The 22215-nt window shown below is 48.4% G+C and overlaps 1 protein-coding gene across 2 annotated transcripts in view; it reads left to right on the top strand.

The window, feature by feature from the left end:
• FAM20C (FAM20C golgi associated secretory pathway kinase) overlaps window positions 1–18414 on the top strand; it is a 58552-nt gene extending 40138 nt beyond the window's left edge. The window contains exons 4-11 of one of the 2 annotated variants that reach the window (XM_066640504.1): window positions 3090–3182; window positions 4528–4643; window positions 10860–11040; window positions 11507–11616; window positions 11725–11760; window positions 12874–12955; window positions 13289–13348; window positions 15769–18414. In XM_066640504.1, the coding sequence (XP_066496601.1) occupies window positions 3090–3182; window positions 4528–4643; window positions 10860–11040; window positions 11507–11616; window positions 11725–11760; window positions 12874–12955; window positions 13289–13348; window positions 15769–16021 (931 nt within the window). In that variant the 3' untranslated portion in view covers window positions 16022–18414. The remainder of the gene's footprint in view (window positions 1–3089; window positions 3183–4527; window positions 4644–10859; window positions 11041–11506; window positions 11617–11724; window positions 11761–12873; window positions 12956–13288; window positions 13349–15768) is intronic. The other variant, XM_066640505.1, reaches the window with a different exon arrangement.
• Window positions 18415–22215: the final 3801 nt, after the last annotated feature.

Raw genomic sequence — 22215 nt, 5'->3', positions numbered from 1 at the left:
TCGAATCACCTGAGATCTCACAAGATTCCATGTGGTCTCATGAGATCTCATGCAATTCTTTGTATGGAACCTTTATTAGCATTAAACAATCACAGCAACCCCAACCAATGATACATACAAAAAACCAGAAACTTTCAACAGCTTTAGGAATCATACAATAATAATAACAAATAATTGGATCAGACATATGAACATTCTTAGGCTACTTTCTCATGCAGTTCAAGATGGCACCTGGTGGATCTAGCTGCTGCCATCTTGAATTGCACAAGATCTCATGAGATCTTGTACAGTTCAAGAGGGTGGCCCTGGGAGAGCTGGGCAAGGGCATCCCCGCCACAGGGCGCTGTGACTACAGTACGTTTGGGCAAAGTTGGAGTGTCCTCTCCAGTGCGCGAAGCCTGGGTAAAGTAGATATGGAGGGTAGACTGTTTCCCATGCAGCAAATCGCTGGAATGGTCCAATGGAAAGGCAGAGGCCAATACGGTTGGTTCCAGCGGCGTCGCAGGAGTTGCCAGAACGTGACTGTGTTCAGCCATGAACTGCCTCAGGGACTCCGGCTCCGGATTTTGCCTCGAGGTTGACTCCTGAAGCCTTTTCCACAACTGGATGTAGTCACAAGGCAGTGGAGGTTTGGGATCAGAGTTTTCCTTCTCTCAGATGAGCTGCCTTCCCAGGCTGACGAGTCCCATCTACCCGGTATAGTAAGTTTGGGAACCACTGGGATATATAGATAGATAAGTAGACAAATAGATAATTGAATGTTGGGTGAGTTAGGACAGCCAAAAGAAAATATTTCTTTACTCAGCAAGTAGTTAGTCTGTGGAACTCCTTGCCACAGGACATGGTGATGGCATCTGGCTTAGATACCTTTAAACAGGGAGTGGACAAATTTTTAGAGGGAATTCCATCTCGGATTATAAGCCATGATGTGTATGTGCAACCTCCTGATTTTAGAAATGGGTTATGTCAGAATACCAGATGCAAGGGAGGGCACCAGGATGCAGGTCTCCTGTTATCTGATGTGCTCCCTGGGGCATTTGGTGGGCCGTGTGAGATACAGGAAGCTGGACTAGATGGGCCTATGGCCTGATCCAGTGGGGTGTTCTTATGTTCTTAAACTACAATTCCCAGGAGGCCTTGCAGGTCTCGTTATCTGGTGTGCTCCCTGGGGCATTTGGTGGGCCGCTGTGAGATACAGGAAGCTGGACTAGGTGGGCCTATGGCCTGATCCAGTGGGGCTCTTCTTAGGTTCTTAAAATGTTGTGACTGCAGGCTTCCAGGAGGGTGGAACAAATCGTCATTCATCGAAGAATTAGTAATATCCACCTCTACTATTGCCTTGAACCTGGAGGGCATTAACCAAGAGGTGGAATTTGTGTGACTATATTGTTCCCCTGGAGATGTAATCACCACCCCAAATGTCAGGCAAAGAACAATGACTATTGGGGCTATTGGGACAGAAGGAAAGATCTGTCCTTTCCTTCAAGAGTTTTGTTCGGCATGAAGATTTGCCTTGTCGAAGTACCACTGGAATACGTTTACACTCTGCAGGAGACTGAAGGTGCTGTTGATTAGCTAATTACCCAGATTTTTGTTGTTGTTGTTTTGGAAGCTTATCAGGAACTTTGAGTAAGCCACAAAGCGTGCTACTAGACAAGTATCTCTGTTAGTGAATCTTTTCAAATATACATATATATTTTTAAGCCTAACAAATGCAGCCTGACATCAGAGGATAATTTTTCATATTGGGTGTGATTCTGCAGTGGTTGCTCATTCAAGGGTTGGGGGCCTTTGCTCAGATGTCCAGGTGCTGTAAATCACAGAGAGGAAATCATATTTTGCTGTTTTGCAATTCTGCTGTTGTGCATGATTTTGGTCAAGATGGTGGCACCTGGGGGAACCTGGGATATCCTCTGGCACCCCTGTAATTGTGCCACTGTGCTCTAAGGTGTTGCATCATTCACTATGGGAACCCCTGCCCTATGTAATTTCATTTACACTGCAAAAAATCATTTGACTGTCCTCAAAAAGTTTCCCATAAGAACTTAAGAAGGTTCCCAAGTAGTCCTGTTCAGGACTACCTGATGCTGATCCTGTTCTCCACAGTGGCCACCAACTGCCCCAGGAAGGCCCACAAACAGGAAATGCTTTGTTCATGACGTGTAAAAATTGATAGTCATGTTCTCCATGAATGTGTCCAGTCCTGTTTTCAAGCCACAGGATATCAAGCCCTGTGACATGCTTTGATCATTTGTCTCCAAATCTATCTGAAATGTGGAAAGGTCCGATGTCTCTATTTTTTTGCATCCTTGTGGATTTGACCTTGTAAAGACACTGCAGTGCATGACGTACAGTGCTGTGCGCCCTGATCGGAGGTGCGCATTTGTCTCTTCCGATGCACAGGCTCTTGGCAGAGATCCGGAGTACAAAGGAAGTGTCATGTCTCCCTCCAAAGCTTGGCGACTGCCAACAGAAAATGTGATGACTTGGGGAAGTTTTCTAATTGCCCTTAATAATCATTCAATAAAAGGGCGCTCTCTTTGCTGCTGTCGCTAATGAGGTGTTGGACAGGATGAAGCCAATCTCGTTAAGCTCTGTGTGCGTGTTGGGAAGGAAATGATGGTCTTTGCAGAAGTGACACAGTCTGCCTTGCTCTCACGTCCATGTGCAGGCGCGCAATTGACAGTACCCGGGAGAACTGGTGGGAGGGACGGCAGGAGACAACATGGTGCACTGTTTGGGACTCACTGTCCAATGCCCAGTGGCCTCCACCTCTATCATTCCTCCTTCCCTCAACCTCAAGGAGGGGAACAGAGAAGACAAAAAAGTGGCAGGGAGTTCAGAGTGGTGGGCTAGAATGTCAGAGACGCTCTAGCCCACCAGTGTCATCTTCTCTATTTCCCTTTTTGAATCCAGCAGAGAGAGGAGCAGTGACAGAAGCTGGCAGAGGCAGATGGGTGGGTGGGTGCACGCTGGGTACCTCTTGCCATTTTGTTGCCTCAGTTGGTTGCATGCATAGACCGCTTTGAGACTGTCCCCTTGTAGGTACTTGGTGTCAACTAAACGGTCCTGTTTGTTTTCTGTTTCAGACAAACAAGGGAGCAGGAAACTCCCCCAGACTTTTTTTATTTCTCGGACTATGAAAGGCATAATGCAGAAATTGCAGCGTTTCATCTGGACAGGTAAGGACTGCCAAGTATTTGGCTTGCGTGTGAATGACCCGACATCCCACTGATGAGTTTTTGGTTCGTATGTGGCATGGTTAGTTGGTGAAACCTCTCGTGGTCTTTGACTGACTAGTTTGTGATTTTTCCAAAAGTCTAAGGACACATCCCATTTCCAGTCATAATCCAAGTTACTGCTTTTCAACCAGGTCCACTACTGGTAGTTCACAGTGTGGCAGGAAGTAGTGAGATGTGGTACGGCCCTGCCTGGTCCTCTAGAAGTGGAGTTAGCTGGGGCAGAAGAGCACACGTGGATGAGATGTGACTGTGCAGCTGCCTGACCCATCCCGAAGAGGCGCAGTTTGGGGGTGCAGAGCAAAGCTCCCTCCCTCACAGGGCAAGCTGCCTACCCCTGCATGGCGGCTGTCTCTGGTGGCTGCTGTGGGATTCACAAAAGTGGTACCCACAACAGGAAGTATTTAGAAAAGTAGCAGTTGCGGAAACAACACAAGTTTGAAAAGCCTGGAGTCAGAGTCTTGGAACAGTGCAGTGAATAGACACATGGACATGATCATATTATTATTATTATTATTATTATTATTATTAACAGTATTTATATACCGCTTTTCAACTAAAAGTTCACAGAGCGGTTTACAGAGAAAAATCAAATAACTAAATGGCTCCCTGTCCCAAAAGGGCTCACAATCTAAAAAGATGCAAAGGAATACCAGCAGACAGCCACTAGAACAGACCCTGCTGGGGTGAGGAGGGCCAGTTACTCTCCCCCTGCTAAAAAAAGGAGCACCCACTTGAAAAAGTGCCTCTTACCCAATTAGCAGGGGTAATCATAAATATAAATCATATATTTATTTCCTATGTCCACCCCTCTGCTTTCTGTACCAAATATGCACAAATACAGCCAAATTAGGGCCAGTCCAACCCCCCCTCTCTCACTGCCATTCTCTCCGAATAAATTCTGGGGGGGGGGGAAGGATGGGGGGGTTCTTGAAAATTAATGGTGGCTTTTTTTCCAGAGAGGAGACTTACAAGCTGGTGGGTGCAAGCCTTTTTTTTTTTTTTTTTTTTTTGCTCTTAAATGTTGCAGTGCTGCCTGCCAGTGACCCCCACCTCACTCCCTCTCCAAAATCAACCAGCATTTTTAACTACTTGGAGAGCTATTTTCAATTTATCCTCACTTGCCCCCTCCCCCAAATAACCTGGAAACAGTCCCTACAAGTTGGCAGACGCTGTTCACAAGTCACATAAAAACAAGCAAACAAAAATCTTCTGTTTGACTGCTGTGTGAATGCAGCCGGTGTTTCTCAACCCCTTTGGGTGTAAACTGCCCCATGTCTGCTTCCAGAATCCTGGATTTTCGTCGGGTCCCGCCGGTCGCTGGCCGATTGGTTAACATGACCAGAGAAATCAGAGACGTGACCCGGGACAAGAAGCTCTGGAGGACGTTTTTTATCTCACCAGGTATTGTGCAAGACAAGAATTCTGAATCTTTGTCTCACCTTCAGGCCGGGGAACTGGTCTGATTTGAACCCAGGCTGCAGCTTCACACGGCCCTTTTTAGAACCCTGTCCACCCCATTCATCCCACCCTTCCTGCAGGGAGCAGAGGGGAGGTCCACATGGGTTTCCCCATTTTATCCTTATCTCAATGCAGTGAGGTAGTAGGCCGAGACGAGCCCAAGAAGGTCCCTCGGTGTCTTGCATCACTGAGCCTGGATTTGAACCTGAGTTCAATTATTGCTGGTGCAGGTTCACATGCTGGATCTCGTCTGATCTCAGAAGCTAAGCAGGGTCAGGCCTGGTTAGTACTTGGATGGGAGACCACCTGGGAATACCCGGTGCTGTAGACTTATACCATAGTCTTTCGAGACTGAAGGTTGCCAACCAGGTTCAGGTTGACCCATTGTGGCTGTTAGGGTTTACCCTGGAGCAAGGGAACAAATTTCCCCTTACCCCAGAGAGACCTCCAGCAGCCAGAGCCACTGCATCACCACAAGGGAGCTTAGTTAGGATTGGTCTATTATGCTGCAATCAGTTTGGAGAGCTGCTTTCTATTCAAGCTCTTGCCCCTTCCCTCCCCCAAAGTGTGCAGGAGAGGAGAGAGGGAGGGGAAGAAATATAAGCAAGTCAGCAGATGAAAGGGGACGGGTAAGGACAGATGCCCATGTTGGTCATTCTCACAGATGGGATGGTCCTGGCAGGATGCAACCCTTTGGACACATTGCTGCCACGTCCATGGTTGCTGTTTGACTCTGTCTGAACCATGACCTTTTGAAGCCCATGCGCCATGCTCGGCTCATGCAACGAAAAGGGAATGGATTTGGCAGTCGTCACAAAGACCTCCGTGGACTACCTTGAAGAACAACTGAGCAGCTCGGAGGGGGGAACAGGACGCAGATTGTGTTCACGTAAACATCTTGCTTTCCAGCAAATTCCAATTTACAGCTATTCAAAACTCTTAATTGGATTCATCTCGCCCACAAAAATAGAGGCAGATAAAGGCTGACTCCTTTCTGTGACTGTCTAGAAATGTATAAGGATCTTGAAAAAGACTTTGAGTGGATCCTTCTCATTCCTTGGTGCAGTTGTGATTTTGGGGCGTTTCTTCCAGTCACCCCTTAAAGTCTGTGTTATGGGTGTGTCGCCATTATTTGTTAGTGGCAGGGTAAGGCAGGGACCTTACCCCTTAACTGCTACCCGACCTGCAGAAATGTAGCAGGCCAAGGCATGGCAGTGAGGGGATGGGGGAAGCTTTATTGATTGCATCAGTGGTCTCTTTGAACATTTCACCCATCTACAGCCTTCCAGTGGGATCAAAGGTGGGACTGGAGCAGACGCTGGGCAGAGATGGAAAGCATGCCCATAAAGTAGAAATCTGGGATAGAGAAGCATCTGAATTGTCATTTAGGAGCGCAGGAAGCTGCTGTCTGCTGAACTATTGGTCCATCAAATAGTAGTCTCTACATTCCCCAGAGTTTCAGGGAGGTGCCATTCCCAATCTGAATTAGATAAGGAGAGCCCTGCTGGATCAGGCCAAACACCCTTCTAGTCCATTCTGTATCTCACAGTGGCCCACCAGATGCCTCAGGGAATACACAAAACCAGGGCTTTTTTTGTAATAGAACGCACCGGAACGGTGTTCCGGCACCTTTTTTTCCCCTTTCACTGAGGGAGGGATTTGAACCTCTGACCTTGTGCTCCACAGCCCAGCACTCTCTCCATTGGGCTATAGGAAAGCCTGTAGTCAAAGTGCTCATAACTAATATATAAGGTCTTGAGCCCAGCTGGTGGCCATCAGCGCCTCAAGTATTCATTCCAAACACTTTGAGTCTAAGAGTTCCTATGGCTCAATTGTTAAAGTGCTGGTCTGTGGAGCCAGAGGCTAGGGGTTCAAATCCCTATGAGGAAGAAATTTTTTTTTATTAGGAGGGGAGGTTCTCCATGGCTGCAAAATGTAAAGGTTGGTTGCCAGTTGCCAAAAGGGGGGCCAGTTGAGGCTGCAAAACTCCTCAAAGTTCAGTTAATAAATAAATAAAAGATTAACAAGTTGTGAGTTCCTGCACCTTTTTTTTTTTTTTTTTACAAAAAAAGCACTGCACAACAACAAGAGACCTGCATCCTGGTGCCACTCCTTTGCACCCGGCATTCAGAGATATCCTACCTCTAAAACCCGGAAGTTGCATATACCTGGCTTGTAACATGGGATGGACATGACCTTCCTAAATCTGTCCATTCTCCTTTGAAAGGCATCTAGGCCAGGTGCCATCACCGCATCCTGTGGCAAGGAGTTCCACACATTTACTCACTAGGTAATGCCTTCAGGGAAAGGATGCGGCATACTGCTGCATAGATAAGCATGGTCTTAATACACCCATAATAACACGTAAACCTGCCGAATCATGCCCGTCATAGCTTGTAACCTGTGGTGGACTTTTCCTCCATAAATCTGTCCAATCCCCTTTTAAAAAGGCATCCAGGCCAAGTGCCACCACCACATCCTGTGGCAAGGAGTTTCACAGATTAATCACATATTTGGTAAAGAAATATGTTCATTACCTTGGAGTAGCCAGGAGTTAAACTTAAGATAATTTCTATGGAAAAGCCAGGGTGCAACAGCCCTGTCTCCAGATACTTTGATGTCTTCAACCTCACTCTAAGGCTGAGATTTAGGGATGTGATAGAAAGTAGGGGGAACCCTTTCTAAAAAGTCCATTAGAGTATTTTCTCCGCTGGGCATCAAGCCCAGATGCTTTGGGGGTCAGTGGTTGTCAGTGGCTTGCTATTTTCCATTGAATGGCTCCATTCTTGCTTTGGAGACACCTTCCCCAAAAGGAGTTTGGAACAGGGTCAGTCAATACGTGTTGCTCTCTGTTCGAAAAAGACGAGAGTGCTTTTTAGAACCAACATGAACACTGGAAATAGGTCAGCAATTATTTAAATGCATTTATGCGTCCTTTGCAGTGGGGAACGCGGCTATAACTCCAGGCCTCTAACGAATGAGTGGTAATTTACTACAAAAAGAGACATATTAACAATGTCAGCCATAGTTTTCAGAGTAATCGAAGCAGTAGCTTACCAAAATCAATGCTACATAGTTGGTGAGTGTTGGGGCTTTTGTTCACTTTAACCAATCCCGGAGGATTATGGATTTCACCCCCTCCCGCCCTCCCACAAACAAACAATGGCATGGCTGCCCCAGTTGTGCTGGAGAGATAAAGATCTCTTCCTAGGTTCCCTTTGAATGCGTTCGAGATGGTTATCGCCCTTCAGGCTTTTAAGTTGTAAAAGAATACCTTTCGAGGCAGACAGGGCGGTAATTCCACGGCCATGGTGGAAGGGAGGGCGTTTTCCCACAGCCATGGTGGAAGGGAGGGCGGTTTCGCACATGATGTAGCAATGAGGTTTGCTTTGGAGTGAACCTGAACAGAAGTCCAAAGCCCAGTGGAGCGTTCCCCCCCACCCCCAGGGCAAGTGTCGGCCACTAATGTGCGACACCCCCCTTACCATGACAAGCATCGGGTGTTGCGAGCTGCAGCAGGCCTGGGCTCTCTGGCGCCTACCATGCAGGCACGACCCCAGGACGTTGTTCAGCGGTGACATGATGATGTCAGTGTGTCATCATGCCGCCACCACCTGCTTCCAGGGGGGTGTGGTTTTCAGCCATTCTGAGCCATGGGCAGGCAGCAGGGCTCCTCCACTGTCAAACGTGGCAAACTGGCAGGGCTCCTCCACTGTCAAACGTGGCACGTAGCTCCTGTCGGTGGAGGGCAGCGCACCCATTACCCCACCCTGCCCTGGGGCAATCTGCTCCACCCACCTCCCCTTAGCAATGCTGCCGCAACAGCCGTCTTGCTGCTTTCTGAGCGTACCTGAACGTTGCATCTGTTTCCAAAACTGGTTGGTCCCATTCATACCGCACGTCTTTTTGCAGGGGAAAAAATAGAGCAGATCCATTTTTGTTGCCCCGTTTGCAGGCAGAAAAATGGGAGGGGGCTTCGATGTCAGAGGTAGGAGCCCCGAATTCTCCAGCAGAATTGTGGTTAGTAGTATGAGGTGTCGTCATTATTTGAGAGGTGGGTTCGCTTGTTTCTGAACTGCTGGTGCTTCCAAACTTCTGCAGAGGGACAGAAGCATCTTCTTCTTCTGCCCGCCCTCAGAAGGGGGGGGCCATGGCCCACCAAGAGCGGATATTTTGCACACACCTGAAAGACGCTCTCGGCAAACAGAAACGGCCAACTCCTTCCCCTGCTTTGCTTGCTTGTAAATCTGAAGCCCCTTATTGGCTTGACCTTCAGCTCTGTGTATCTACGCAGAAGCGCAATTATTGGTTGTAAAGCAGCGTGGTGCTCCTGTTACCAGTCAGATATATGAGGCTGCTTGCCTGGAGCCATGGAAACATTTTGCTCTGCAGGGTTCTAAGTCACAGTTGCGGGGGGGGGGGGCGGCATTTCTGATTAACGGAAGATGATGGTGTCTTGTCACAGCTCCTCCCCACTGGGCCTTGTGCCCGCTTAAGGCTGATTAGTTTCCCTCGGTTGACTCACCAGTACAGCAAGCAAAAGTCAGAGTCAGTTCCCAGTCCAATCAACAAAAGTGGCCAAGTCAGAGTCCAGAGTCAATAAGCCAAGTCACAGTCCAAGGTCAGTTTGTCAGGCAGTCAGTCCAATCAGTCAAAGGTGCCAAGTCAGAGTCCAGAAACAATATGCCAGGTCACAGTCCAAGGTCAGTTTGTCAGGCAGTCAGTCCAGTCAGTCAAAGGTGCCAAGTCAGAGTCCAGAAACAATATGCCAAATCACAGTCCAAGGTCAGTTTGTCAGTCAGTCAGTCCAATCAGTCAAAGGTGCCAAGTCAGAGTCCAGAAACAATATGCCAGGTCACAGTCCAAGGTCAGTTTGTCAGTCAGTCAGTCCAATCAGTCAAAGGTGCCAAGTCAGAGTCCAGAAACAATATGCCAGGTCACAGTCCAAGGTCAGTTTGTCAGTCAGTCAGTCCAATCAGTCAAAGGTGCCAAGTCAGAGTCCAGAAACAATATGCCAGGTCACAGTCCAAGGTCAGTTTGTCAGGCAGTCAGTCCAGTCAGTCAAAGGTGCCAAGTCAGAGTCCAGAAACAATATGCCAGGTCACAGTCCAAGGTCAGTTTGTCAGTCAGTCCAATCAGTCAAAGGTGCCAAGTCAGAGTCCAGAAACAATATGCCAAGTCACAGTCCAAGGTCAGTTTGTCAGGCAGTCAGTCCAATCAGTCAAAGGTGCCAAGTCAGAGTCCAGAAACAATATGCCAAGTCACAGTCCAAGGTCAGTTTGTCAGTCAGTCAGTCCAATCAGTCAAAGGTGCCAAGTCAGAGTCCAGAAACAATATGCCAAGTCACAGTCCAAGGTCAGTTTGTCAGGCAGTCAGTCCAATCAGTCAAAGGTGCCAAGTCAGAGTCCAGAAACAATATGCCAGGTCACAGTCCAAGGTCGGTCGGTCAGTTCTCCTCTCCACGTTCACTCCTCCTACAACCCACCCTCTTTAGTTCCTCCAGGTGCTGTTTATATGCTCCCAGGTTCACTTTAGCCTCTAGTGGCTGCAGCTGTGCAGCACCCCACCAGCTACCACCTGGGCTTTAACCCTGCACTTACTTAGAGCAAGGGGCACTGTGGACACCACACCCTATCTCCTCAGTAGTATCTTCCGCGATGTCACTACAGATGGCAGTGCATGAACATTGAGTACTGGATTTAAGGAACAGGCAGTGGGCCCTTGGTACCTGTGGGGGATCTGTTCCAGGGCGGAATCTCACAGATAATTAAATCTGCGTCTGGAGCACCTTCAGGCGCAAGCAGAAGTTGCCGCCATGAACCAGAAGCGACTTCCTCAATGTGTCATGTAAGCTGCCCCTCCCCATGTTAGAGCCCTTCCCAGCAGAAAGAGCAAAGCTGATGACATGTCTCCGCTTTGCTCTCACCTCTGGCTCTGCCGGCAAGCGGCAGCCTGCACGGTGCGTTGAGGTGCCCTGTGAAACTGCTGTGCCCCCCGTCTTGGAATGTCACTTCCCCATGTATGAAGGCCCACGGTTCTGGTGAAGCCCTCAGTACGCTCAGAAGGTTCTACACAAATGCTGCATTACGAGTTTAGTCCCCTTCCCTGAAAATGACCTGCAAAGGTGGCAGATTTCCATGCTCTGCCTTCTTTTCACAGCCAACAACATCTGCTTTTACGGCGAGTGCTCTTACTACTGTTCCACGGAGCATGCCCTCTGTGGGAAACCGGACCAGATCGAGGGCTCCCTCGCTGCATTCCTGCCCGATCTCTCTTTGGCGAAACGGAAAACTTGGAGGAATCCGTGGAGACGCTCCTATCATAAACGCAAGAAAGCAGAGTGAGTATTGCAGTTGACACGGGTTTCCATCACTTAAACAGGCACCAAATGCCTCAGGGAGCACACAAGACAACAAGAGACCTGCATCCTTGTGCCCTCCCCTGAAAGTGCGGGTAGTAGTGTCAAGAAACTGGTAATTAGTTTCCCAGGCTGCTTTATATAATAAAGATATTTGTGTGTTCTGTTATCTTCTCCTGAGCCCCTGAACTGGATACTCCTAACTTTAGAGGCGAGTAGGGAGCTTAGAGTCCTTAGCAGGACCTGCTTTGTGGTGGCACTCAGACCCACATGATCACAGTTCCTTTGGACGGATGGCATGGAAACATGAATGGAGGCTCTACATGCCTGATAGCCTTTGAGATGTTCTCCTGTCTGCCTTGGATACGAAGGTGCTACTGTCTGGAGTAGGAAAAGAAATAAAGAACGTGGTTATACTAAGTGATCTTCAACCTCTTCTCTTCCCCAGATGGGAGGTCGATCCGGACTATTGCGAAGAAGTGAAGCAAACCCCACCCTACGATAGTGGGACCCGGATATTGGATATCATGGATATGACCATTTTTGATTTCCTCATGGGTATGTTCTACATTGCTTAAAAGGACATTATTTTAATAATGCGAAGATTGTCTTATATTCTGGACCGCTCTTACAATGATTTTTTTTCTTTCTTTCCCTTGTTCACAGTGTTCTCTCAGTTTTTTCCTCTCATTTTTTTTAATGGTTTGTTTTGTTTTGAGGTTTGATTTGGTTTATGACTCTGTGTGTGTGTGTGTGTGTATGCGCGCGTGCGTGTGTTTCCCTTCTAATAAGATGAATATAATGCTCTGCATTTTACGAGTGGCATAGCTAAAGGGGGTGCAAAGCCCTGAGTTTTGCAGGGAGCCTCACCGCAAAGGACTCCACGCCCTCCCCTTTAGAGCCCCAAGAAGCTTATTTACATTAACTTATTAAGCATGCTAATAACTCATTCACTGCCTGTTGTTTCATTGCCTGTTGTTGTGAACTCCTAACTGTAGTGGGATTTATGTTTTTGTATGTTGTGATTGTGAAATGTACAAAGGGCACTTGTTTTAATTCTGACAAGCCCACCCTGGATACTATTACTGGCAAGGTGGCATAGCAGGAGGCAGAATGGGTACATCCCCTCCTCCCGTCTCTAATAGGGTTGCCAACACCATTGTTCATTGGCCTTGCTTCCAAAAGCAGCCGGACAGCTCAATCCTAACCAGTGCTGGTGCGGCGGGCCACATGGCCCATGCTGTATCCAGCACTGAGAGGGGGCAGGTTGGAGTAAGGGGGCATTCGTCCCCTTACCCGGGTAAAGCTCCAGCCTGCACAGCAGGGCTACTCAGATCTGTTCCACCAAAATTGCTGGCATGTGTCTAAGAAGCTTCAGGTCAGGTTTCAGGACTGGGAGGGGGGATAAGTTTTGCCGTGCGCTGCTACCATTGATCTTGCCCCCCCCGGGCCTGATCCATCCCTCCCCCACCCCGTTACACCCCATCCCTGTTCTGCTCTCCCCCTGCTTTTGCATCACCTGGCAGGAGCTTCCCTGCTATATCGGGTGCTGCTCTTGAATTCAGGGGCGCAAAGTGGGTCACGGCAGTAAAATGTTTGAGACTCGTTGCTTTAAAACATGTAGAAATGCCCTGCAGTTTTGTGGCTACATGGACACAGTGCAGCTGTGTTTTCCCTGAAAATGACACTACCACACATCTTCCTTTGAACATGCTGTCATGGGTTACCACGTAAATATAAAAGCCACCTCTGTTTTCTGCTGCACTCCCAATTAGCAAATGCTCAGCTCTCAAAAACCCTGTCTTCTCTTCGTAGGCAATATGGATCGACACCACTACGAGACCTTCGAGAAGTTTGGAAACGAGACATTTATCATCCACTTAGACAACGGACGAGGGTAATTGTTCTCACTGGTCAATTATTTACTTATTCCATTGACTTGATTTTGAGGCCTCAAGTTTGAGGGTCAATTTTAAAGGTCAAATTTGTGGGTCCCAAACCTGGAGGGCCCCCTGTACAGTTTAAGCAGTCCCAATGAAACAGCCCTTTAGAAAATGGCTACTGAGAAGAACCTGTTGCAGGGGGGTGGGACTCCCAATTTCCGTGTGAAATCCCACACGGCTCAGCTTCACAGAATTAAACAGCATCATTTCAGGCAATGAAACAAGCTTTTGCTTATGATCTTCATAAGGTACACTCTTGGTGATCTTCCCTTTCTTCTCCACACTAGGTTTGGTAAATACTCCCACGATGAACTTTCCATTTTGGTGCCTTTAAACCAGTGCTGCAGGTATGCCTCTGTCATCTGTCATGAGGTGGGTGGTGGAACGGGGTAGAATTGGGTGGCACCAGCTATGCTGGGAGTGTTTTGAGGATCGGGACCTTGGCATGAGGCCTTGAAGAAGTTTCTAAGAAACAACTGTTTGAATCAGCCAACTCAGATTGGGGGATAACCGCTCTCTCTGAATGACTTCTTGACCAGTTGAGATTTCTGCTTATGACCCCCAACTCATGAGTTGATGTTCTTAAGCTCCAGATTGTAGCATGGAGAATAAAATCAGCCTGTTGTTTAGAGTAATAACAGAAACATCTGAAAACGTGACACTTTGTGCATCGCTCCCTTGAAACAAAGCACTCGGAATGCAGCCCAGAATGCTGAAGACGCTTTCGCGTGCGATATCCTACATCTGAACATTCCTCCCTCAGGGTAGGGGATAAGCTTACCAAAAGAACCCTGCTGGATTAGGCCAAAGGTCTGTCTAGTTCATCATTCCCCTTCCTGCAATGGCCAACCAGCAGAGCCAGACTTAGGAGCTGTGGGGCACAACTGGAAGTATTTTTTGCAGGGGGGTGGGGGGGCAGGTTGACAGTCAAGGTCTGTAGCATCTTAAAGATATAAATAAAATTCCAGGACTGTGTTGTTCAGCAGTGCATACATGCTACTTGTCTACGTGCTGGAATCCCCAGCATGTATGCACTGCTGAAACAGAGACGCCTGCGTTGGCGCGGTCATGTCGTGAGAATGGATGATGGCCGGATCCCAAAGGATCTCCTCTATGGAGAACTCGTGCAAGGAAAGCGCCCTACAGGTAGACCACAGCTGCGATACAAGGACATCTGCAAGAGGGATCTGAAGGCCTTAGGAGTGGACCTCAACAAGTGGGAAACCCTGGTCTCTGAGCGGCCCGCTTGGAGGCAGGCTGTGCAGCATGGCCTTTCCCAGTTTGAAGAGACACTTTGCCAACAGTCTGAGGCTAAGAGGCAAAGAAGGAAGGCCCATAGCCAGGGAGACAGGCCAGGGACAGACTGCACTTGCCCTCAGTGTGGAAGGGATTGCCACTCCCGAATCGGCCTTTTCAGCCACACTAGATGCTGTGCCAGAACCACCTTTCAGAGCGCGATACCAGAGTCTTTCGAGACTGAAGGTTGCCAACAACTAAAATAAAATTACAGACATATCTCGATGATAGAATGGAAAGCCATCAACATGCGCACTTAAAAAGTGCATGTGAGTCGGTGGACTGAATGGATCTAAGCATATTTGATTATAAAGTTGCATTTGAGACTAGAGTAGATTGCCCTGGCAACGGAGCCCCTTCGGCACGGGGTCCAGTTGGGAGCAATTGATCCATTTGGTTTAAAGCAGGCCCTGCCCCCCGAATGCCTCTGGGAAGACCAGAAGCAAGGACACAAAGGTGGCTACCCTCCCCTGCTGTTCCCAAAGCACCCCTTTGAAATTGCACGTGCCCCACATGTGTCAGTAGTTGACGGTTTCCTCTCCCTCGTCACCCCAGCAGGACCCCTGATTTCCAGTGCTGCTGCTGTTCTTCTGAATGTGCTGTTAGAGATCAACGTGACGCTTCCAAACAATGAAACAGCCTTTTTGACGTTTCAAGTTACCTGGTTCTTTCTGAGCATACAAAGTGTCCTTTTTAATTCAGAATGTTCCAGTCCTCCAAATAGATGACTGATATTTAATACTTGGTTTGGTAGAAGGGTCAGCAGAACCAAGACAAGGTGTGTAAGGTACAAACTCTGCAGCCTTGCTGGATCAGACCAAAGGGACATTTATGCCAGTCTTCAGATTTTCACAGTCATCAGCTCAATGCCTCCAGGGAGCTCACAGTCATGGCACAAAAGCAGTTGTTCTCCCCTGTTATCCCCACATTCACACACACACAGAGTGTGTGTGCAAGGCAGGTAATTAGTCTGTAGAACTCCTTGCCACAGGATGTGGTGATGGCACGGATTGGACAGATTTCTAGAAGAAAAGCCCATCACATTACAAGCCATGTTGGGTACACATAACCTCCTGGTGTTAAAAATAGGCTGCCTTTGAAAGCCAAGTTCAAGGGAGTGGGAACAGGATTCAGATCTTTTGTGGTCTTGTGTGCTCCTTGAAGTATTTGGTGGGCCACTGTGAGAAACAGGAAGATGGACTAGATGTGCCCCCTTTTGACCTAATCCAGTGAGGCTCTTATGTTCTGATGGTTGGTTGGCAACCTTCAGTCTCAAAAGACTATGGTATAAGCCTACAGCACCTGGTATTCCCAAGTGGTCTCCCATCCAAGTACTAACCAGGCCTGACTCTGCTTAGCTTCTGAGATCAGACGAGATCAGGCATGTTCTTATGGCACTTCAGCCTTCATGATACCTGAAGCTCGAAATGTGGCTTGACTGCAAATGTCCTTCTCTGTCTTTTCTTTCCAGAATCAGGAAATCAACTTACCTGCGATTACAGCTACTTGCCAAGGAGGAGTACAAACTGAGCCACCTGATGGAAGAGTCTTTGCAGAGGGACAAGATCGCCCCCATCTTGTACCAGCTGCACCTGGAAGCCATGGACCGGAGGCTGCGAATAGTCCTCAAGGCCGTCAGGGACTGTATAGAAAAAGACAGCTTCGACACTGTGGTGGAAAATGACTTTGTCACTGACACGAACACGAGGACGTCCAAGAGGTAGTGACATCACGGGGTCGACGTTTGGGCGCGCTCCGTCGAAGACGAAAGCAACACACAAAAACCAGTCTCGCCGAAGACTGTGTGATGCCAATGTTGTGAATTCAGTGAATTCAGCCATGCTATGATAAATGTTCTCAACGTAGCTAAGGCATAGATTCTGCAAGGAACTGGGCTAAGGGGAAGATGGCCGCCTCTGGGGCTCTTGGGACCAGCCGAAGCCATTTGAGTGGCCTGTGGGGGGTCCCCATGTTTTCAGCGGGTGAGACCCATGGAGGGCTTCGCAGCCACCACGATCCTGGTGCAGCCCTGCATCGCTGTGACCTCCCACCCCCCTGGTCATTTCCTCAAATCGCCAATGATTGGATTGCCGATTGTGGGTGGAGCTTCTGGTAAGCCCCGCCAAATGTGACTTCATCCCCGTTCCTGCAGTGGGCAAGTTTATTGCCGAGTGCCCTCCCTCCACCACTCGCACACACACAACCGTATGCACACACACGGCACAGGTAGAGTTGACCGCCAGCACCGGGAGGGTCTTGCATGGCACTCAGATCAATATCCTCAGTGGCCCCAGGATAGCCGGCCCAAGGCCGCTGTTTGAACGAATCTCTGTATTAAGTTAATGCCCCAAACAGGATTTATAGATATTTTAGTTCACTGATGAATGATAGTTGCCTGCGGGCGAAAATGCACATTTCTCCTTTTTTCTTACTTTGTTTTTTGTTTGTTTGTTCTGTTTTGTACAGAAATCAGATCTTTATTTAATATTTTCTATTTATATATGAGGCAGCTGTGTTTCGAAAACATGCCTGCCCAAACGACCAAATTTTAAGAATACAGAGGAGCGGGGCCATTCTCACATTGCACTGTCTTTATTTTTTTTTTTTCCTGGTAAGAAATTCACACACTGTTATGGACAGTGACAGACCCAATATGTCCTGGATTAGGGCCAGGATCCTGGATTGTCCCAATATATCCCAATATGTCCCATATGTCCCAATATGTCCTGGATATATCAGGACCCAATGTCTCCTGATGTCCCACTCAAATGCACTCCCTCATTGGTGTCCCTGGACATTTTTTTGCATCCCAGACATTTGTGTCCCGATATATTAGATGTACTTTTTTATTTTCAAAACACGGAGGTAGGATTAGGGCTGGGTTAAGAGGCTTAAGATACATAACATAGGGTTTGCTAACCAGTTATAGTTTTTTTTTGTTGCCTGGTTATAGTGGGGTGCAAATAACAGGAACACACACAAAAAACTGGACATGAATGTCCAGGGATGCCAGTAACCTGGATGCATTTGGCCAGAACAGAATGGTCTAGGAAGCAAATGCCCCAGTACTGTTATGGGTTTTCTGGGTCTGTGCCACTTCAGAATGCAGGTAGAGGGAATCAAATGCTTGACTTCTCCCCCCACCCCCATGTCAACCCTGCAAAATTAGCAAACCTAGGACAGAGCCAGCCTAGCACTCGGGACTTGGCTCAATACTTGGTGTCTGAGGCCGAGTGCGAAACACAACTTCCACCGCCCCGTTGCCACAGCAAATATCACAAGACCTTTACCCAGTGGTGTGCCAGCCACTGCCTCTGTGGTTCCTCCTGCTTCCAGATGTGGAGGAGTGTCCTACTTTCCTCCACACTTCCTCATCCACATCATCAACCACTTCCTTTACAAATTCAGGAAGTGGGTGGAGGAGTGATACCAAGCGGGCACCCCTTGCCAACATGCTGCTTCCTGGACAGACCGGACTCGCTAAAACATTTTCTTCCTGATACCCTAGCTTTCAGCAGCCAAGGAGCGCATGATAAGAGAGAAACAGGCCCCCACCTGTATCCTGAAGTGGTGCAGACCCCGAGAGGGCTATACCACATGCCTTTTTGTCACGACACGTACATCAGCCTGGAGTTTCTTGAGTTAGTTCTTTCGCTGTACCGCATTCAAAATGGTTTCTCCTTTCCCCCCTCACCTCGCGCACACAGTTACTCAGTGTTTGAAAGATGAAGGCATCTCAACTGGTTTTGATAGTGGAAAAAGAAACAAAACTTCCCGACACCCAAATGCCCCACAACCTCACTTGGAAGAGGATTTTGACTGTCTGCACATCGACCGGTATACTTGAACCTGGTTTTACAAAGTGATGTAAGAAAACACAAAGGAGAAATTGTACTATTTATCCCCGGAGGAAGTTGCAGCTCTCTCCGCCTTTCTAGACTGTCGTAGCCGGGCTGCTTCTTTCCCGACTCTGCTTTTGATAGTTTTGTGTAAATATATACATATATGAGTTTAAAACCAACGAGGAAACACAAGAAGCTGCGTTCGGCAGTGATAGACTCTTTTGCTGCATTATTTTGTGGGTTTGTTTGCAATGTGGTCCCAGTGCAATAAAGATATGGCAATGTGTAGCCAGCACGTCTACGCGAATTTCCTGTTGCCGTTTCTCAGAGGGAAGCGATGCTGGCTACAGGATAGGAAGCTCCCTTGTGCCGAGTCGGACCCTGGATCTGTCTTGCTCAGTAGGGTCTACGCCGAGTAGAAGTGGCTTGATAAGGTTTTGAGTAAGGGGTCTTTCCCAAAAGTGTCTGTAGACTTCTCCTTGTGTGCTGGTTGGCAACCTTCAGTCTCAAAAGACTATGGTATAAGCCTACAGCACCTGGTATTCCCAGGCGGTCTCCCATCCAAGTACTAACCAGGCCTGACCCTGCTTAGCTTCGAAGATCAGACAAGATCAGGCATGTGCAGGGCAAGTTTGTGTGCTGCTGTTTGAGGTATATACAGATGGACCTTGGTATCCCTGGGGGAGCCATTCCCAGACCCCCTACAAACACCAAAAGCCACAGATAATGAAATCCATGTATCACCCCTCCCTGTATTTCCCAGATGTGCCCAGAAGAGTCTTCCGGTCATATCTAGGAGACCTTCCAGAGATGCTTTATTGGAGGCCTCCCAGAGGCCTCTGAGGTCTGGGGAGTCCTTGCATAACCTCCCCAGGCCTCAGGAGGCCTCCCTCTCGGACACAACCAGAAGACTCTTTCAGCCTTCTTTGGGACCTGCAAATGTGTTGGGTTAAATCCGCAGATAGAGTCCAGACCTGAAGATGGTCCTGGTGAATGTAGGAAGTTGCCTTGTACTCCTTTGCACGGCCACCCTCTGCACACTTACTTGGGAGTGTGTCCTACTGAACTCAATGGAATGTACCCCTGAGTCAACAAGGATAGGATTGCCCTGGAAGTAGATCTTGCTCAGCCACTAAGCAAGAGATTCCCAAATTTAACAGGGTCGCGGTGCGCCTGCAGCCTCTTCTTCCAGTCTCAGCCAGATGATGCTATCTTGGATCTAGCAAAATGATGGCAGCACCAATCTCTAAGATCAAAGATGGTGCGAGATCCAAGCTGACAGTGCCTGGGAAAAGAGGTAGAAGGGCCACCAGGCACTGCATCCTATTGGAGCCCCTATGAGTGCGCAGTGATGCCCTTGGGTGTCGCAACACACACTTTGGGAACCCCTGTGCTAAGCCAACACCCTTCTCCATTCAGGAACATAAGAACATAAGAACATAAGAACAGCCCCACTGGATCAGGCCATAGGCCCATCTAGTCCAGCTTCCTGTATCTCACAGCGGCCCACCAAATGCCCCAGGGAGCACACCAGATAACAAGAGACCTCGTCCTGGTGCTCTCCCCTACATCTGGCATTCTGACTTAACCCATTCCTAAAATCAGGAGGTTGCGCATACACATCATGGCTTGTACCCCATAATGGATTTTTCCTCCAGAAACTTGTCCAATCCCCTTTTAAAGGCGTCTAGGCTAGACGCCAGCACCACATCCTGTGGCAAGGAGTTCCACAGACTGACCACACGCTGAGTAAAGAAATATTTTCTTTTGTCTGTCCTAACCCGCCCAACACTCAATTTTAGTGGATGTCCCCTGGTTCTGGTATTATGTGAGAGTGTAAAGAGCATCTCCCTATCCACTCTGTCCATCCCCTGCATAATTTTGTATGTCTCAATCATGTCCCCCCTCAAGCGTCTCTTTTCTAGGCTGAAGAGGCCCAAACGCCGTAGCCTTTCCTCATAAGGAAGGTGCCCCAGCCCCGTAATCAGCTTAGTCGCTCTCTTTTGCACCTTTTCCATTTCCACTATGTCTTTTTTGAGATGCGGCGACCAGAACTGGACACAATACTCCAGGTGTGGCCTTACCATCGATTTGTACAACGGCATTATAATATTAGCCGTTTTGTTCTCAATACCCTTCCTAATGATCCCAAGCATAGAATTGGCCTTCTTCACTGCCGCCGCACATTGGGTCGACACTTTCATCGACCTGTCCACCACCACCCCAAGATCTCTCTCCTGATCTGTCACAGACAGCTCAGAACCCATCAGCCTATATCTAAAGTTTTCATTTTTTGCCCCAATGTGCATGACTTTACACTTACTGACATTGAAGCGCATCTGCCATTTTGCTGCCCATTCTGCCAGTCTGGAGAGATCCTTCTGGAGCTCCTCACAATCACTTCTGGTCTTTACCACTCGGAAAAGTTTGGTGTCGTCTGCAAACTTAGCCACTTCACTGCTCAACCCTGTCTCCAGGTCATTTATGAAGAGGTTGAAAAGCACCGGTCCCAGGACAGATCCTTGGGGCACACCACTTTTCACCTCTCTCCATTGTGAAAATTGCCCATTGACACCCACTCGCTGCTTCCTGGCCTCCAACCAGTTCTCAATCCACGAGAGGACCTGTCCTCTAATTCCCTGACTGTGGAGTTTATTCAGTAGCCTTTGGTGAGGGACCGTGTCAAATGCCTTCTGAAAGTCCAGATATATAATGTCCACGGGTTCTCCCACATCCACATGCCTGTTGACCTTTTCAAAGAATTCTATAAGGTTTGTGAGGCAAGACTTACCCTTACAGAAGCCATGCTGACTCTCCCTCAGCAAGGCCTGTTCGTCTATGTGTTTTGAGATCCTATCTTTGATGAGGCATTCCACCATCTTACCCGGTATGGATGTTAGGCTGACCGGCCTATAGTTTCCCGGGTCCCCCCTCTTTCCCTTTTTAAAAATAGGCGTGACATTTGCTATCCTCCAATCTTCTGGTACCGTGGCAGTTTTGAGGGACAAGTTGCATACCTTAGTCAAGAGATCTGCAACTTCATTCTTCAATTCCTTAATAACCCTTGGGTGGATGCCATCAGGGCCATCAGGGCCCGGTGACTTATTGATCTTTAGGAGCTCCAGGCCTCTCTTTGCACTGCCCTCTACCATTGCTACGCTTGGGGTTTCAGGAGCCTTGTGCAGCCTCATGCCGCAGGACTCAGTCACTGACTTGTCCCCTGAGATCTGTGGACTGGTGAGATTCTCAAGTGATGAAAAGGACATTCTGCACATGTGCAAACACCCCACCCCATATTATGACTTCCCTCTTACCTAGCTCCAGTATTGCTCTTCGGCCCAACCTACGAGTGAGCCTGGATGCCATTTGAGCCATCACTCATGGCCTCCAGACTGGGAGCAGGACTGGGATTGAATCTCACCTTAGTTGTTCCCTGGCAAGAGCCCTTCCTGCTGAAGGCAGCTCGGGCTCGAAGGCGGCGGGACACCTTGGCCTGCTTGCGTGACAGTCGGACTAGCCCAAGACGATTCAGTGGCTCTGAAGGGGCTGTCACTGTTTATTAGATCAGGAATCCATGAGCTCAGGTGGATTAGCCTAGCAGAGCGCAATGTCCCTTTGGAGGATCTGCGCGCATCTCTCCGAAACAGGGAGGGCCTGAGCGCAGTTTTGTTTGCGCAGTTAGGAAATTGCCCACATTTTATAAAATTTATCGCCCCATTTTATAAAATTGCCAAAGGATTTTATTAGGACCTTGGAAGTAATGGGATGTACCAGCACAAATCAGGGGTGTGGGTGTGTTTGCCTGTGTCTATGTGTGTTTTCCACCAGTGTAAGCATGAATGGATGGATTCAGCTCTGTTTGGTGATCTTTGGCTGCTCAGGGCCCAGTCACTTTATGTTCTGGCCAGTAAGTGGGAGAAACATGATTGTTGGTGAGAGAGTGAGGCAGCTAGGCCCAGAAAGAGCTGAAGATTGCCGAATGGAAGCTCGGGCTGTGTGGTGTCATGCTGTCCTGCGGGCTACACCCCCCCACACACATTGTGACACCACTGCTAGTGAGCAAGTCCTTTCCAAGA

Source organism: Tiliqua scincoides, chromosome 13 (genome assembly GCF_035046505.1).
Source record: "Tiliqua scincoides isolate rTilSci1 chromosome 13, rTilSci1.hap2, whole genome shotgun sequence".
In the NCBI taxonomy this organism is placed as follows: domain Eukaryota; kingdom Metazoa; phylum Chordata; class Lepidosauria; order Squamata; family Scincidae; genus Tiliqua; species Tiliqua scincoides.
Note: the sequence above shows the minus strand (reverse complement) of the source record. Positions and strands in the feature narration are given on the sequence as shown.